This window comes from Magnolia sinica, chromosome 12 (assembly GCF_029962835.1).
Source record: "Magnolia sinica isolate HGM2019 chromosome 12, MsV1, whole genome shotgun sequence".
Lineage (NCBI taxonomy): Eukaryota > Viridiplantae > Streptophyta > Magnoliopsida > Magnoliales > Magnoliaceae > Magnolia > Magnolia sinica.
Genome location: NC_080584.1, coordinates 60,205,541 through 60,221,218, shown reverse-complemented (window position 1 = coordinate 60,221,218; position 15,678 = coordinate 60,205,541). Strand labels below are relative to the sequence as shown.

The 15,678-nt window shown below is 37.2% G+C and overlaps 1 protein-coding gene across 2 annotated transcripts in view; it reads right to left on the bottom strand.

Moving 5' to 3' along the window:
- LOC131221456 (pentatricopeptide repeat-containing protein At4g04790, mitochondrial-like) overlaps positions 1-15,678 on the bottom strand; it is a 93,485-nt gene that overhangs the window by 34,025 nt on the left and 43,782 nt on the right. For both annotated transcript variants that reach the window (XM_058216710.1, XM_058216709.1), the window contains 2 exons: positions 11,638-11,736; positions 9,179-9,298 (listed from right to left, as the gene is read on the bottom strand). In XM_058216710.1, coding sequence (XP_058072693.1) covers positions 9,179-9,298; positions 11,638-11,736 — 219 coding nt within the window. The remainder of the gene's footprint in view (positions 1-9,178; positions 9,299-11,637; positions 11,737-15,678) is intronic.

Here is a 15,678-nt window from a genome sequence, read left to right as displayed (position 1 = left end):
CAAGAGTGATGGACAATCAAAGGTGGACCCTATATGATAATATAAACAATTAAACCTTTATTTGGTATAATAAATATGGATCATCAATTTCATAGCTGTTGAGGAATGCTTAAGATCATTCGATCATAGTGATTTTTGGGATCATCAATGAAAAGTGGCTCCTAGATGATGGAGGGTCTACCATAGTTCCAAAAAATGGTATCATATTGACCGATATGAGCGTATCGTGTCCGTATCGGCTCAATACGAAACACGATATGGGCCTGTATCAGCCATATCGGTATCCGCTGTCCTATATCAGGTGCTGATATTCTGTAACCGTATCGGTTAAGACCGATATAGGTATAAAAAGGGTTAAAACACTCATTTTCCCCATTTTCGATCTCTCGCCTTCATTTCTCCTCCGAGCTTTTAAATCCCACAAATACATCCGCCTAAAGGGATTTTCAGCACCATTAATAGCTACTTGGAGGATCAAAACATCAGATTTCAACCGATTTGAAGGATTGAAACCATTTTGGGGCCAATTTTGAAAAAAATTAGAAAGAAGGTTAAAATATCCATTTTTTTGTTGATCCTTGTTGAAATCCATATTAATGTTTATTATATGCTTAGATCTACCAAAACTTACCAGATTTGAAGATTGTTTTGATCATTTTTCAGTTTGTTTTTTTTTTTGAAAATTTTAAAAATCACTTTTAAAAAAAAAAAAAATCTAATATCGGATCTAGAGATGGGAACCATTTCCGATCAGATCTGTCGAAAATTATAGAAATTCTACAATATTTTTTTAATTTGATCCCAAATCTGGAGGGGGGAACCATTTCCGATCAAATCTACAACAGGTCTGATCAAGAAAAAAAAGTTTTTAATTAAATCTGTAGAATTTTTTTTTTTTTTTTATCTGATCACAAATCTAAAGAGGGGAGACATTTTCGATTAGGAAATAAAGTTTTTTCTTTTGGTAATTTCCGTTGAAATTTCCAGAAAATATTTTTTTTCCAAATATATTTCTTTGGGAGGGCTAATTTTGTTAAGATCTACATCATTTGAGTAGTTTGGTTGTTTTTTTTTTGAAATATTACGTCTAGTTTTCTTCAATTTCATTTTTTTTTTTAAACATGTTGAAACTTGAAATGTAATGATTGTCTAGGGAAGATGCAAATTTCTTAGTTGCTTTAATTTCTATTTCATATGTTTAATTTCTTAGTTGATGATGCAAATTGACAACAAATTTTATTTATTGTTTGTGGTGTTTGTGGTTTGTGCAAACTATAGAGTGGCCATTGTTGTATAATTGTATTTGTTGGGGATGGCTAGGAATGAGAATGAAGATGTAGGGTGGAAGTATGGAGTAAGAATAGGTGAGAGCAGTGTTTTAAATATCGATGATATTAGCAGACATATCCCACGATATATCTTGGATCCCACCTGTGCGATACGAAACGCACAAGTAGTGCAATATATCCCACATGTTTGATCCGGTGAGCATTTTCGATTTTCGACCCTTTTGTTCTTCTGTAAATCATGTTAAATTAGTGTCAAATTGTTACAAATCCATGATTTTTCAAGTTTTGCATGAAAAAATCATGGATTGGGAGCTTCAATTTTGAGATTTGGAGGAGATGGGCTGGGTTGCAGAAAATTGAAAAAAATAAAATAAAATTCAATTTCTTGCAAATCAGTTGCAATTTGTGTCCAAACATAAAATCAAACATGTATGTAACCTGATCTAGTGATTCTTCTTTTTCTTTTGAATGTATTTCTTATGTTCCCACACTTCTTCTTACATTTATAAATTATATGAATAGACTTTGAATATGTTTGCGTCAATTTAGTTAGACAACGCATAGATTAGTACCCCATACAAAGAAAACCTATTATATGCACTTGTTTTTTGTAATGTTTTGATTTACAGCTGTGTATTGATGTCTTTTTTAACAATCACTGAAGTTTCATTGAAAAATTCGACCAACTTCCCAATGTTTCCCCATGTTTCCAACAACAACGATACAACCGATATATCCCATGTGATAACTGATACGTATTCGTATCCCAAGAGTGCGATACGTAACGCGATACCGATATTTCGAACACTGGGTAAGAGTAGACATCAAATAATGTGCATGATTTGCAACAGGAGTATGAGCGAGGGCATAACTCGATTAAAACAACACTTGGCCCATCAAAAGGGTCAAGTTTCAGGTTGTCTAAGTGTCCCTCGAGCAGTAAGCGAAGAGATGAAGAACTTAGAAGAAATTAACAGTACATAGACAATGAAGGAGAAGGAGAAGAAGGCTATGCTTGATCCATATAGAGCGGAAGTGTTTAGGGATCCTATGCCGCTACTGGATGCGGATGTTGAGTCAAGGGAGGAAAAGTTTATGATCTTGACATGGGGATGAGGAGCGGCACCAAGTGTTTGGGAGGACTGGTTCGGCTCTTGATGGGGGGGGGGGGGGCATCTTTAGCATGCAACAACAAGAAAAAGAACACCCCCATTCATATCTTGATGATAAGAGGGAACCATGAGCACCTAGTGGTGATGAAACATTGGTTAGAAAGGCCACTAGCATGCAAAATAAATAAATAAATTCAAACATATATGGTCAAAGCGAATAGTAAATAATCTTGGAAAGGCAGTTGCAAAGTTGTTCTTACGCAATAGTATTCATCCACATGTTGTAAACTGGGCATACTTTCAAGTGATTGTGGATGCGGCAGCTGATGCAAGACTCGGAATTAAAGTGCCCAATTCTTATGACATAGATTCGAAGTATTCAAATGAAGTATACAATAAAGTGTGGACTTATGGACAATCATTTAGAAACATATTGGCAAGTAGAGGATGCACAATCTGTTAGTGCACTGATTTGTGCAGCTTGTTTGTCAGTCACGTGAGTCTGTATGTCATGTAATCGATTAAACCCCTGGAAATTGAAGACCGAAGACACGAGGACATGGAGCATCAAGGAGCAAAGAACAAATATATGAGGTGCCTTGGTGACCCTAACCTTTGACCCAAAACAACTCTTAGCCTCGAGATGATCCTAACTTTTATAGGTAAACCTTGTTTATCATTCATAGCCTTAACAACCAAAATTGGAACATGATAAGTAAGGCTAAAAGAGGTGCAGGCTGCTGTGAAACAAACTGCCCAAACAGCAACCATCGAGCAATCTTCAATCAATCAGTCGATCGATATGTTGTTGGACAGCTTTAGCCTTGTTCGATCGATCGATCCTCGATCGATCAGGCTCAAGCGACCGAACAAGACCAAAACTACCCAGCAACATATCTGGCTAAATTCAACCGAAGTTCAATCGATCGACAGGAGCCATTTCTGCACCCCTTTTTTTAAACTGTTGGAGCTCAAATGTTTTATAAAGGGCATTTGGTTCTTTGGCATTTTAATGGGTTTTTGGTGCAATAAAAGGCTAGGTGATTCAACATTCATATCCCACATCCTATAGACCTCTAATCCATGAGTTCCAAGTCATCTTCCTTGAGATTTTCACTCTAATGAGGATTCAAACCCCCACCTTGAAGATAATCATGAACTCCACCATTTTCTAGAAATTAGACCCAATCTTATTAGCATATCCATTGTCTAAATCCTCTGAAGATCCACCTAAGTGAATATCCTAAGATTACAACATTCTCATTAGTTGTAGGAGATTCAATCAACCTCCCTTGCCTTGGTCACCACTTTGGCACATCGTATGCAAGACAAACGATCATACGAGCTGAAGCATCAACATCAACAATTGAGGAAGCAATTGAGGAGCGAATTAAAGCATGTGAGAGCTTTGAAGAAGTGACTCAAACACGGTGCGTCAAATTTGACAAGTGTCATGTGATGGGGACATCACGAGCACACGCACGCCTCCCTTACACATGTACGCAAGGAGGAGAACCCCCTCTGTCGATCTGGATCGATAACAACATCCAGGGATGTCCTCCTAACTAGAAGACTGCGTTTTGGTCCCTTGGAGTGGACCCGATCGTCATAGGAATCCCACCATATGTTCTCATGATCATAGCCCACTATTCTAAACGATCTAGTACTTTGAGTTTTGGTTATTTTTGTTATTAAGAATATCATGGACGATTTAAATTGCTTTGATTAGTTGTTAATTGTGGTTACTTCATCTCTAAGTAACAGGTTGCACACATGGCGTGAGTTTTGGGGAATAGGGTTTTGTTATAAATAAGCACCCCTGGTAGGTTGTTTTTCTCATTGATGATTGAATAAAAAAATCCAGCATTTTGCTTCTCTAAATTCTCCGAGTTGTGAAATCTTAATTAGGTACGAAACCCTCCCTTCTTCAAAAGGCTAGCTACCGTGGTGCAAAGCCACGCCCATCTGCCATCACCACATCGCCTATCTTCCATAATCATTATCTCATACAACTTTCACGCTTCAAACCCGCCCTCTTTTGGCAGCCGATCCATCTTCTTCAGCAGACTTGCAAAATCAGGCCCGCAAGGGGGCTGAAACTTCTGCGTAGCACCGCGCACAGACCGATTGTCGAATTGTCGCGAAACTCGGATTTTGTGGTCCACCCCTGGCCGACCAGGGCCAAGCTGGCCTTTTTCTGACTCATGGGCCCCACACACGTGCAGGACACCACCAGCGCGCGCACGTCAGGCGGGTTCGCTATCCACACGTGCGGAATTGGTTCCAGGTTCTTCCTTTCCTCTCTTTCACTCCTCCCTCACCTGATTTCTCTAACCTTAACCCTAGATTGTCCTAAATCCCTATTTTCATGCTCTTTTTTTAAAACCTTAAGGTTTCCCGAATTGAAATCCGTGAATCCCTTGGATTGAAGAATATTCCTATGCATGTGTGGATGAATCTATTACCCTTTGATCATGGTTTGGTCTATAATTTTAATCGATCCAGTCCTAGCATGTGTAGGCTTGGACTCTTATAGATCCCTTATGTTGAATGCTTGACTTTATGTGGGAAGTGGAGTTTTTGTGAGTGTTTCTAATTTGTATGATCTAAAGCCTGAATTTTTACATATTATGTTTAATTTTCATGTCCTGCATCATCATGCATGAGTCCATACTCTCTTTCCTTGTGTAGGATTGAGGGTAAGAGTTTGTGACCCAAACTCAATAACTTCTTGTGTGAGTGAAGGCTGAACACCTAGTTTGCTATATATCCAGCCATGAAATTTTTGAGTTAGTGACTCAATACAAATATTAGCAAAGTGCTGAGGAGCAAACATGGTGCGTCCCTAAAGAAGCTTCCCCATGAACAAAATGATAGTTAAGCTCGATGTGTTTTGTGCATGTATGTAATACCGAACCTATTGGCATATATGTAGTACTAATATTATCACACACCAAAGAATAGAAGGGTTAGATGCTAAAATATGAAGTTCCTATAGTAAAAATGACGCAGGGAAGGACGTGTTGAGGTCGAGCACCGTCTTCCTCAGGGGATAACTACTCTAAATCCACGGAGTTTCTCTGGACTCCTCACAGAGATACCTCGAATCTAAGAGGAAAATAAGAAAATAGAAATGATTTCTCGAAATTTGAAATAAATTGATTGATACTAAAAAATGAGTTTACAATCCCTTAAATAATGATATGAACCCTAGGAAGAAGTTCCATAATCAAATAGTAAAATCACTATTTATAGACGGTCATGATTCCTACTAGACCTCATGGTTTTCAGCCAAAAATAGTAAGTGTCCTATTTGGCTTCACCGTGCTATTCTCCTAACTTTTCTAAGCACTTTTCCTCTTGGACACAACTTCTAAAACTCAAAGGATGAAGAGTTATAAATTATAATCAAACTAAAACTTACTATAAATAGTGAAAACGAAAATAAAACGGAATTTCGACCGTCGATCTGATGGAATCTCGCAAATTCGGCGTGGGCAACCCGGCGTAGCGGGGTTGGTTGGCTAAAGTAGCTTCTCCTACCCCAAAATTATATATGGTACATCGAATAACTCATTCCGATTTGAAAGATATGCCCGTTTTAAGGTTCTAACAGTCCATATCACTTCCGCCTCCAATCGGGCCTTCTCTAGTCCATCTTGGCCATGAAATTGTCCGCGACCCGCTCTACATAAAAAAACTACAGCCAAATTAACTCACTTGTTGTAGATTCCGTAGAATGATACTTATATGCAAGTCGAGAATGAAAAAAGTAGATTGCTTAGTGGTTCACGAAGAACAAGAGTGCAACCAAGATATACACAAACACCCAATATAGACAATTTGTCAAAAGAAAAAAAAAAAAAAAAGGACCATTGTCATCAAGTCAACCAAGTAAGTTGGCATCAAAGTATGAAGTTGGGGAGAGAGGAATTGGACAAATGTGAAAGCCATGAGAGGGTCCCTTTCACAAACTGAAGAATATGCTTTATAAGATGGAAATGGGACATAGTAGGCTGATGCATGAAGTAACACATTAAGCTCACAGCGTAACTTTAGTCAGTTCGAGTTAGAGTGAGATACTGTAAGTCTACAATAGTTGGATAGGTCGACGAGAGGATCACTGTCATAAAGAGGAATGATTAGGAGAAATAGTGAGAGTAGTGACAAGTGGCAATTACTGATCTTGAACACTTTTGATATGAGACAAAATTAACCATGGGGAAATAGGGCTAGCCTCTATACCAAAAATAATTAGCAAAGAGAAGCTAAGCCTGCTAAGTCCTCCAATGCAAAATGGCTTATGAGAAGTGAAATAAAGCAAAGAAGAGAGGACTCATGGGAACCAGTGATAATAATGTCATCAACATACGGAAGAAGAGTGATAAGACCAAGTCCAATAGAACAAACAAAGAGGCATTTGCTTGCTGGTCCTGTTCATTCTCAGCTTAGTGATTCTCTAGTTTTTACAAAATCCAAGTGTTCTTCGAACTTCATGGCTGCTTTTTGCATTCCGCATGAATTTCATTCTGCAGCTTACTGCCAAAAAACTCACACTAGCTTTTAGCAGGAGAATGGAAAACTTGGAAAAACTTGGGGAAGTTCTGGTCATTGTTTGGGAAAAGAAACAGAATTTAGACTTCCCCAAGTTTCCACAGGAAAACCTAATCTGCCAACCAAACAGAATTTAAACATCCCAAGGAATTGCTAAGCCAAGTCTAACATTGCCTTGGGAAAATTAGCGAATGAATTCCCCAACAAACTAAACAGGCCCATAGACGAGTCAGTGTAACAAATATCAATGAGATTTTGAATATCTCGTGATAACATCGCAAAACATACACTAAACAATATTATCAATATATTGTCGCGAGATTCTCAAATATTGGCACATACTAAAATGTTGCATTTTTACTGCGAACAAGGTCATCAAAAACGGTAACGGTGGCCGTAACAGCTGTTACAGGCCTTTTTTTTTTCTTTTTTTCTTTTCAAAACAAGCATTACAGCCCCGTATAGCATAACGGTTCCCACCGTTATATTTACGTACTTCTTATTACATAACCGTTTTCTAATACCACAATAATACAGGAAAATAGTAACAACTTTTAAGGAATCTGTTATTTAGATACATAATTAAGTTTTAAATTTATTTACTAATATATAATCAATATTTTAATTACTCCTATTTTTGGCAATATTTTCCCGATAACGTCCTCAGGGAAACCTCAAAATTTAAAATCTCCCAAGAAATTTCTGGCTGGGAAATTCTTGAGAACAAGATTTGTCACTATGAAATGAGTTAGCAAGGGAACACTTGAAGCCAAGCTCGAAGCCAAGCTCAAGAAGGGCACTGCTAAACCAACCATAGTGTGAAGAATCACAAAAGCTTTGAGGTTGTTCCATATGGACCTCATCACAAATCATGCCTCCATGAAATAGCATCTTTGAGTGATCTTCCGCTATTAGTGGACTCCAAACTTCTCGAGAAACAGATTGATCCTAAGATTGATGTCAACTCCACAAGAGCCGAATCAACTTTGCCTCCTGGGACAGAGAAAACTAAACAAATTGAACTTTATCATTTCCAACAGCTCCAACACCAAAAACTGCCCTGATTGCCATTGGAACTGCTGATGTTAGTTTCCACTTACCTGTTGGAGGAAACTAATAAGTTGTTTTTTTGTGAAGCCCCACCTGTCGCAAATGACCAGCCCCGAACTTTGATGGAGACCTGGTGTCAACACATGCTTGAACTCTATTAATCATTATTATTCCTCCACGCTTGCCTTTATAACTCATCATTGATGAGGAAGCATTCACCATCCTGAAACCATTTCCTCTATACACATCCTAATCTCATTCCTATTTTCTAGATGTATCAACAAGTTGAACCCGATGGTCTGACCCTTGCTGACATTGCAAAAAGTGTAGAAGAACAGCAGAAAGTAATAATTTCCTAAAAGAAAGGAACTTGTAGTGCTTAGGAACTGCCATGCAACATGCTGATCTCCTTTAAGTCACAAGAATTGATACAGAGAAGACCAATAAAATTTACTTATGCAGCACATGTTATAGAACATATGGTTATCAAAATATAGATTCCGGAAAGAAAATTTGAAAATTTTATGAAGGCAAATATAGAGTCATGATGTTAGTAGCATGTATTTATGTGCGTGCAGGCGTGTGTATCAGAAATAACTTCCAACTAAATGAAACTGAATAAAGAAACAGTATCAAAATTTTGTTCACAGCAAAGAGCAGTTCAAACATGTCAAATGGTTAATAGCGCTACATATGAACATGATTTTAGCTGCTTGCTGTCAATAGCAGATCTTCAGCTAGTCCTGATTAGTGCCAATCAATAGGTTCTAATTAGTAATCAAATCTTCCACGCTTGCTCACATACTATTTTCCAACAACTGAGCAACATATGAACATTATTTTAGCAGGTTGCTGCCAATAGTAGATCTTAAGCTAGACCTGACCAGCAACCAATGTGTTCTAATTAGTATCAAATCTTCACACCTGCTCACATATTTTTGCAAAAACAACTAAGCATCACAGATTAAAACAGGTTCATAATATTCAATATTAAATTTCCTGTACTCATACCTCTGATAGATCAATAATCTAAAGCACAAAATGAAGAGATAAACTAGAAGAACACACATCACTGAAGGTAAAGCTAAGATCTTCATCATCACATTAATGACCAAAAAAAAAAAAAACTCCAAAGGACAAGATTGCTGAATACAATGTGCACACAGTGTCTACCTTGACGATATCCTCTTCACATTCACAATTTCCTATTAAATAGCTGAAAGTCTCAGAATCCGGTTTTACATTTGCCAATTCCATTTGCCTGAGAACCATCAACCCACCAGGAATGTTTTTCTGTAGAAAAATGTAAAACCCTCATAAATTCAGACATAAGATGCAAGGAAACAAAATGTGCAGAATAAACCAAAACCTAGATTCTAATAAGAAATTAACTCCAATTCCAGAAGACTTCTACAGTTGTGTGCAGAAAAGAAGAATAGCATCACCATAGCCTTGTCCCCACTATTTGGGAAACAAAGAATAACAGAATCTATTAAATGTAGAAAGGGAAACTACGCATCAGTGCAAACAATAGAATCATGATTGCCAACATATGTATGAACCTACATTGACAGAGAGAATCTGAACTAGAAGATCCACTAACAGTGTGAGAAGAAAAGTGACCATCCAGCACATATCTAGCATCTGGGAGCTTCCAATGAAATTCGCAAGACGGATATGCACCCATGACATTGGAAATTCTCATATTAAGATGATATCAATATGCATGTTGATGTGCTGAAAAACAAGCCGAAGCAGCCTGTATAAAGTTCTTTGAGCCTTCTACAACTAAGGGCCTATTTGTTTTTCCGAATTCCACGGTAAAGTAATGTAAGTGAGCCATCATTACTATTTCCCAATATTTTTATAAACAAGTATTACGGCACATAAATCAAGAGTCAAATGCATATGTAAGGGGATAGAGGCAGATGCATTTGTAATCATTACAATTTTACACTATAACATTGCCATCCTTACAATTTCACATGGCTAAAACAAACAATGAAAGCATTGTCATAATTGTGGTCAATTGCAGCTGAAATCACTAAATAGGTTGATGAGGACATCCGAGCACCATACTAGAAGAGGGTTGAGCCAGTCTCCTAATGATTAGACGACCATTACACGGGACCCACTTGGCCCAATTCACATTCCTAGCCACGTTGAAGACCTAACGTGCTTGTTCATGCATCTTTGAAGACCCCACACTAGGAAGATGTACGTGGGTTACATATAGGAGTTTGATGGACACATCGGACCGTTGGATTGGGTGGACACGATAATCGGACCGTTGGATCATCATCGGACATCTTAATCATGGACCCCATGGGCTGCGAAATAGTTTAGTTGTTTAGATTGTTTACATGCTTCATTATTTTTAGCATACATTATATTTGTGTTGAGATTAGGAAGTTAGGAACAACTTTTAATTTATTAAGCATCTTTATGTTGAGAATCTTATTTGAAAGCATCTTTTTGTAAAAGGTATTTTCCGAGACTATAAAAGAGAAATATAGGTGTGTGAAGTCCTAATGTCATTATTTTGGAAAAAAAAAAAAGTTAGTGTTTTCTTTTCTTCATATGATTTGAAAAATACTTCATGTGATTTGGAGCTTTGGTGTGGTATAATTCCATTCCCCATTCAACGGAGGTACGAAGCTTCTATCTATCATCTTCCTTCTCTCTTCCTTTCTATCCAAAAGAGGTTTTTTCCTAAAAACTTCATCTCTATTCATCCCTTCCTATCCAAGACTATCCAAATCATCTTTTTCTTCAACTCTGCATCATCTAACTTCAACCCCAACCAAAATCAACCATTGCTGACCGTACGGACAACCGCTCAATCCTTTGATTTCTTCTTTCTTCCCCCATCAAAACCCCTTGATTCTCCGTCCATAACCCTACCCTAAACCCTAGATCCCCAATTTCCTATTTTCCCCCATTTCTAAAAAACCCTAATTCAAAAATTCTCAATTCCCATGAACCCTAATTTTCCAAATTTCATATTTTTCCCTTCCTAACCCTAATCATAAAACTCACAAGTCAGTCCCTTGAGTGTGTAATGTGCCCATGCTAAATTGGAAGTTATATCCTTCCATCGGGCCTAGTTTTAATTGACTTATGTGATTTCTTAGCATGCGGGCATGTAATTTAGGTTAAATCAGATTTTATTTTCTATTGTTTACTCTTAATTACTTAGTGGGTTAGCATCTTTTGTAAATTGAATTACTTTATGGACTCTTTCATAGTCTCCACATTGCATGCTAGCATTAAATCATGTGTCTTGCAACATAGGTAAATGCAGTTGTAATCATTGCCAATTTCCTTTAATTTACTGAGGTAATTGGAAAAAACAACTTTATAAGGCTCCTCTTTTGAGTGAAATTCAATGGCCATTTCCTTGAATTTACCAAGGAAATTGGGAAAAAAAATCACGCCCTAAGGAATTTGACCTAATCTACTGTTATTTATTCGATGTTGCCCATCGCATGTTCAGAAACGACATAACCCAGAAAACATGATTTCACGGGAGAACTATTAAAAGAAAAAGAATGTGGCGCATATTTAATTTCAAAATTTTAGAAAGATCAGACCAATAATAGCATCTCAAGGATTTCAACAACATCACTTGCCTCCCTGAAGTATCCAGCCATTATAGCATTGTACATGTTTGCTGTTGGCGTTATGTTCATTTCTTCCACATCTTTTAGCATGTTGTATGCACCTTCAAACTGCGTGGGACAAAAAAAGAAGGGTAACTAAAAAAATCCCAGCGAAAAGAATCTATTTGGAGCAAAGGAGACCAAATTTTGTATCCAAGTCCAATTTCCAATGAACATTTTCAGGGAACTAACCAATTATCCTTTTGATTCCCAACAAAAATACAGAAGATACATCGTTTGGAAGATTTTGCTATTGCAATGTGCATCTCCAATATACAAATATGAAGCAAATGAAAAAATAATAAGAAAATAATTCAGTTACAAAGAAATGAAAGCATTAGATAGTCATCACAATCATCTTAGACTTGTCCCTGCTATTTAGTAAGGAAGCAACAAAATTTTATCCATCAAATGAACATTATGTATTAGTCAAAAAGAACTTTATTTGCACATTATTACAAATATTTAGGTGCTCCAGCAGTGGTGTCATGCTATGAACACTCTTTTTTCTTTTTGTCAAAATGGGTACACCATATCATTTGACTTTGTAGTTGTACTTTTTCTAACTCTTTAGTTTCACTACCACTCATCTATTGAAGTCAAGTGGGTTTCAGACAAGTGAAGGTTATGCAAACATCTTTTAAACTCCCAACTCTTATTACCATTTATTTCTTTCCCCGTTCTCTCACTTGGCCCAAGTTGAAATGCCTCAACTCAAGGAAAGATATTCCTATGAGCTAGCTTTACAGAGTGATTTGGACACAAGGTTACAACATTAGATAAAGTGGGAAGAAGAAGAAGGGAAGAGAGGAGAAAGAGAGTATGAAAATCTTGAAATAGTACTGTAACAAATCCCTATTTTATTAATACAAGAGATTACAAGGTTTGTCACCAAGTTCAGTCACCGTGAAATTAGGAACAATTTCCTGACTCAATATTCAGGCATCCCTTAGGAACTATGTTAAAATGACCACAATTCCTAATGAAATTGATGGTTTACACCATCTAGGATTTTGACACTTATATCAAATTCAGACCTATTTAGTTGGTACCTTACATGGCAGTTCAATCTATCATTTATTATTAAAGGCCACAATCTCCTCCCTCCCTAGTTCACAAGTAGATGTATGAGAGGCTTACAATACAAGTAGTAGCTTTGAACATAAGCGGCAATCCAGTAATCAATCTGATCTTCTTTTTTTTGGGGGGGGGCAATCCAGTAATCAATCTGAACCATCTATTCCAGTCATAAGTATTTTTTTAGAAGGATAAACAATCCAAGAAGGGGCCTATCAAATAGATGTTTCAAATTGATGGTAAGAGTTATTTTTATCTTCTCAATCTTGATTGTGCATTTTTACATTGAATTTGATTGGATGGTCAGGATTGTCCAATTATTGTGATTTGTTTGTGGTCACTTGCCAAGAGCTGGATGGAGTGGTGGACAGTCTGAACTAATTATCAGGCTGCCCCAAGTGCCCTCCCTTCCAATGGCTGGAGATATGACCCTATGAGACTTGTTCCCTTAACAAAGCATTGTGAAATAAATCCTTCATGTGATATGGATGTGTAATGCACTACATGGCTCCATCATGAGATTTGATCCTTAAAGGGCACTATTGAAAGTTAGTGAAACAAATGAACCACCAATGTGAAAAAAGAAGGTTGCATTCAATGCTTAATGTTTGGCCCACACTGAGTTGTCCTTGGCAAAGACAACTTCAGGTCTTCTATAGATAATCAAAGGTACAAGACGGCTTGGTTCAATTATGAATTTAAAATTGCCCAAGGGAGAATCACCCTTCCTAGCCTCGGAATTGAACTGTATTCATGAACTTGTGCGTTGGTCCCCCAGTATAAATGCTTCGCATATCATTGATAAAGACCAGTATCACTAACTAGTGAATAGCTGAGTTCAAAGACTAATGTCTACCATAGCACTTGACACCTCGATCCCCATGTATGTTTATACAAATAAAATGGTTTGACATATCCAATCTAATTTTCTGATTACAATGAGTCGTATTTGAAAAGAAGATGGGTAAAATTAAGATGTCTTAAGAAATCCGATGCCTAAATTAATATTTCCAAGGGTTCACTCATCCTAACAGTACTCTTGCCCAAATCACTTTAACCTGATTCTTTCATGGGCAAGATGGAAATTTTGTAATCTTGGTTGGAAAGCAATAGGCCATTTGCATGAATGGTAGTTTTGTAATTCTGAGCAAAAACAATGGATTTTACAACTTTATAATGGCATATGTGAAATTTTCTAAACTTTAAAGTGCATATGTTTGCATGATATGCCAAGTGTTAGAAAACTTCCCGTCTTGTATGGAACTTGAACACGTGTCTCATCTTTGTACCTGTGTCACTTCTTTTCTTTATTTCTTTGACATGTGTAACATAATTGACACGTTCTTTAAGAGGGATTGATGGATCTTTCATGAGGAAGCTAAGGAAAACATACAGTTTGGGATTTACATGAGAGTTGGTGTGTTCTCTTGTATGGCATATGATTGATTTAGCATATAAAAAACAAGAATACCTTAGGGATTGGCCTTCACCATGGTCAAACACTCATCTTCAGCCACTTGCGCCTCACATGGGCCCCAGGCGAGGCATTGTCCTTAGGCGGGCACGGTAGCTTGGGTGCCACCAGAAAATTTGTGTGAGGTATCCATAGGCATGCATCCGAAATTTTTTGTGATGTACCCTCCTAATAAGGATTCTTTGAACACTCTTTCTTACATTTTTTTTCAAATCAATGCCTTGATTTATTAAAAACACTTCTCCCAAATTTCTTATATTTTTCATAAATGTATGAGATCTTTTCCTTGATTTCTTACTTCTAATTGTGTTTTAAACACTACATTGGAATTCTTCAAAGCAATTTAAGCTTACAGTTTTGTTGTATCATGCACAAGAGATTGAGGATGAATGGAGGAATTTGGGGGAATTGAAACATCTAGATTAGAGGGTTTGGGGATTTTGAAATTTAGGATTTGAAATTTTAAATGATTTTGGAAAATTGTGATTCTGGGTGGGGGAATTTTGTTAAGTTAGGAAATTGGGAATTGGCATAATAGGGAAAATGGATATTTGGAGACTTAATTTTGAATTTGGGAATTTTATGAATTAGGGTTTCTATGTTTAGGAAATTGGGGAACCATTGATTATATGGTTTTTTAGATTCAATGGAATGTTTGAGTAGATGTAAGGTTTTGGAAGTGGTGCTAACTAAATATGTAATTTTGATGCTAATAAAATAAATGACCTACCACCTTTAACTACAACTCTCATTCTTGTGCAACACCCTCATACAGTCTAATGATGTCAGTATATCCTCTTGAGACCCCATTCCTCCTCATCACCCATGACATAACCTCCCTAGGTGTTATACCATACACTTTGTCAAGATATGGATTCTTCCTCTTATCTCTCTGTTTTTCAATGAACTGTATAACTAGAAAATAGCTTCAATTGTTGATCTCCCTAGGATGAAGCCGAACTAATTTCTCAAAATCCTAGTTTCTTGTCTTAATCATGGTTTCACCACCTTCGCCTAAAGCTTCATAGTGTGACTCAAAGTTTGATGCCCCAATAGTTGGTGCAACTTTGTGCATCACCTTTATTCTTGTAAACAGGTATTACAAGGCTTCTCCTCTACTCATCTAACAGTTTCTTTATCCGCAATTTTATATATATATATAATAACATTTTGTCCAGTATCTTCTACACTTCTATAGGTAGGGCATCTATTCCCACGGTTTTTGCTTTCCTCGTCCTTGTTAAGGCTACCTTTACTTCCTCTAAACTGAAGTCTTCAATAATGCACATCAGCACTCATAGCCCTGAGGCCCTAGGCCCCTCATAGTTCTATTCCCGTGCATGCATCTTCATTCATCAAGCTCCAAAGTAGTCCTTCCATCTCTCCTTGTCTCACCGTCTCTCGCCAAGACCCTTCACCTCAAAACGTCTAATATGGTCTACCTTTTCTCTCTTGCTTTT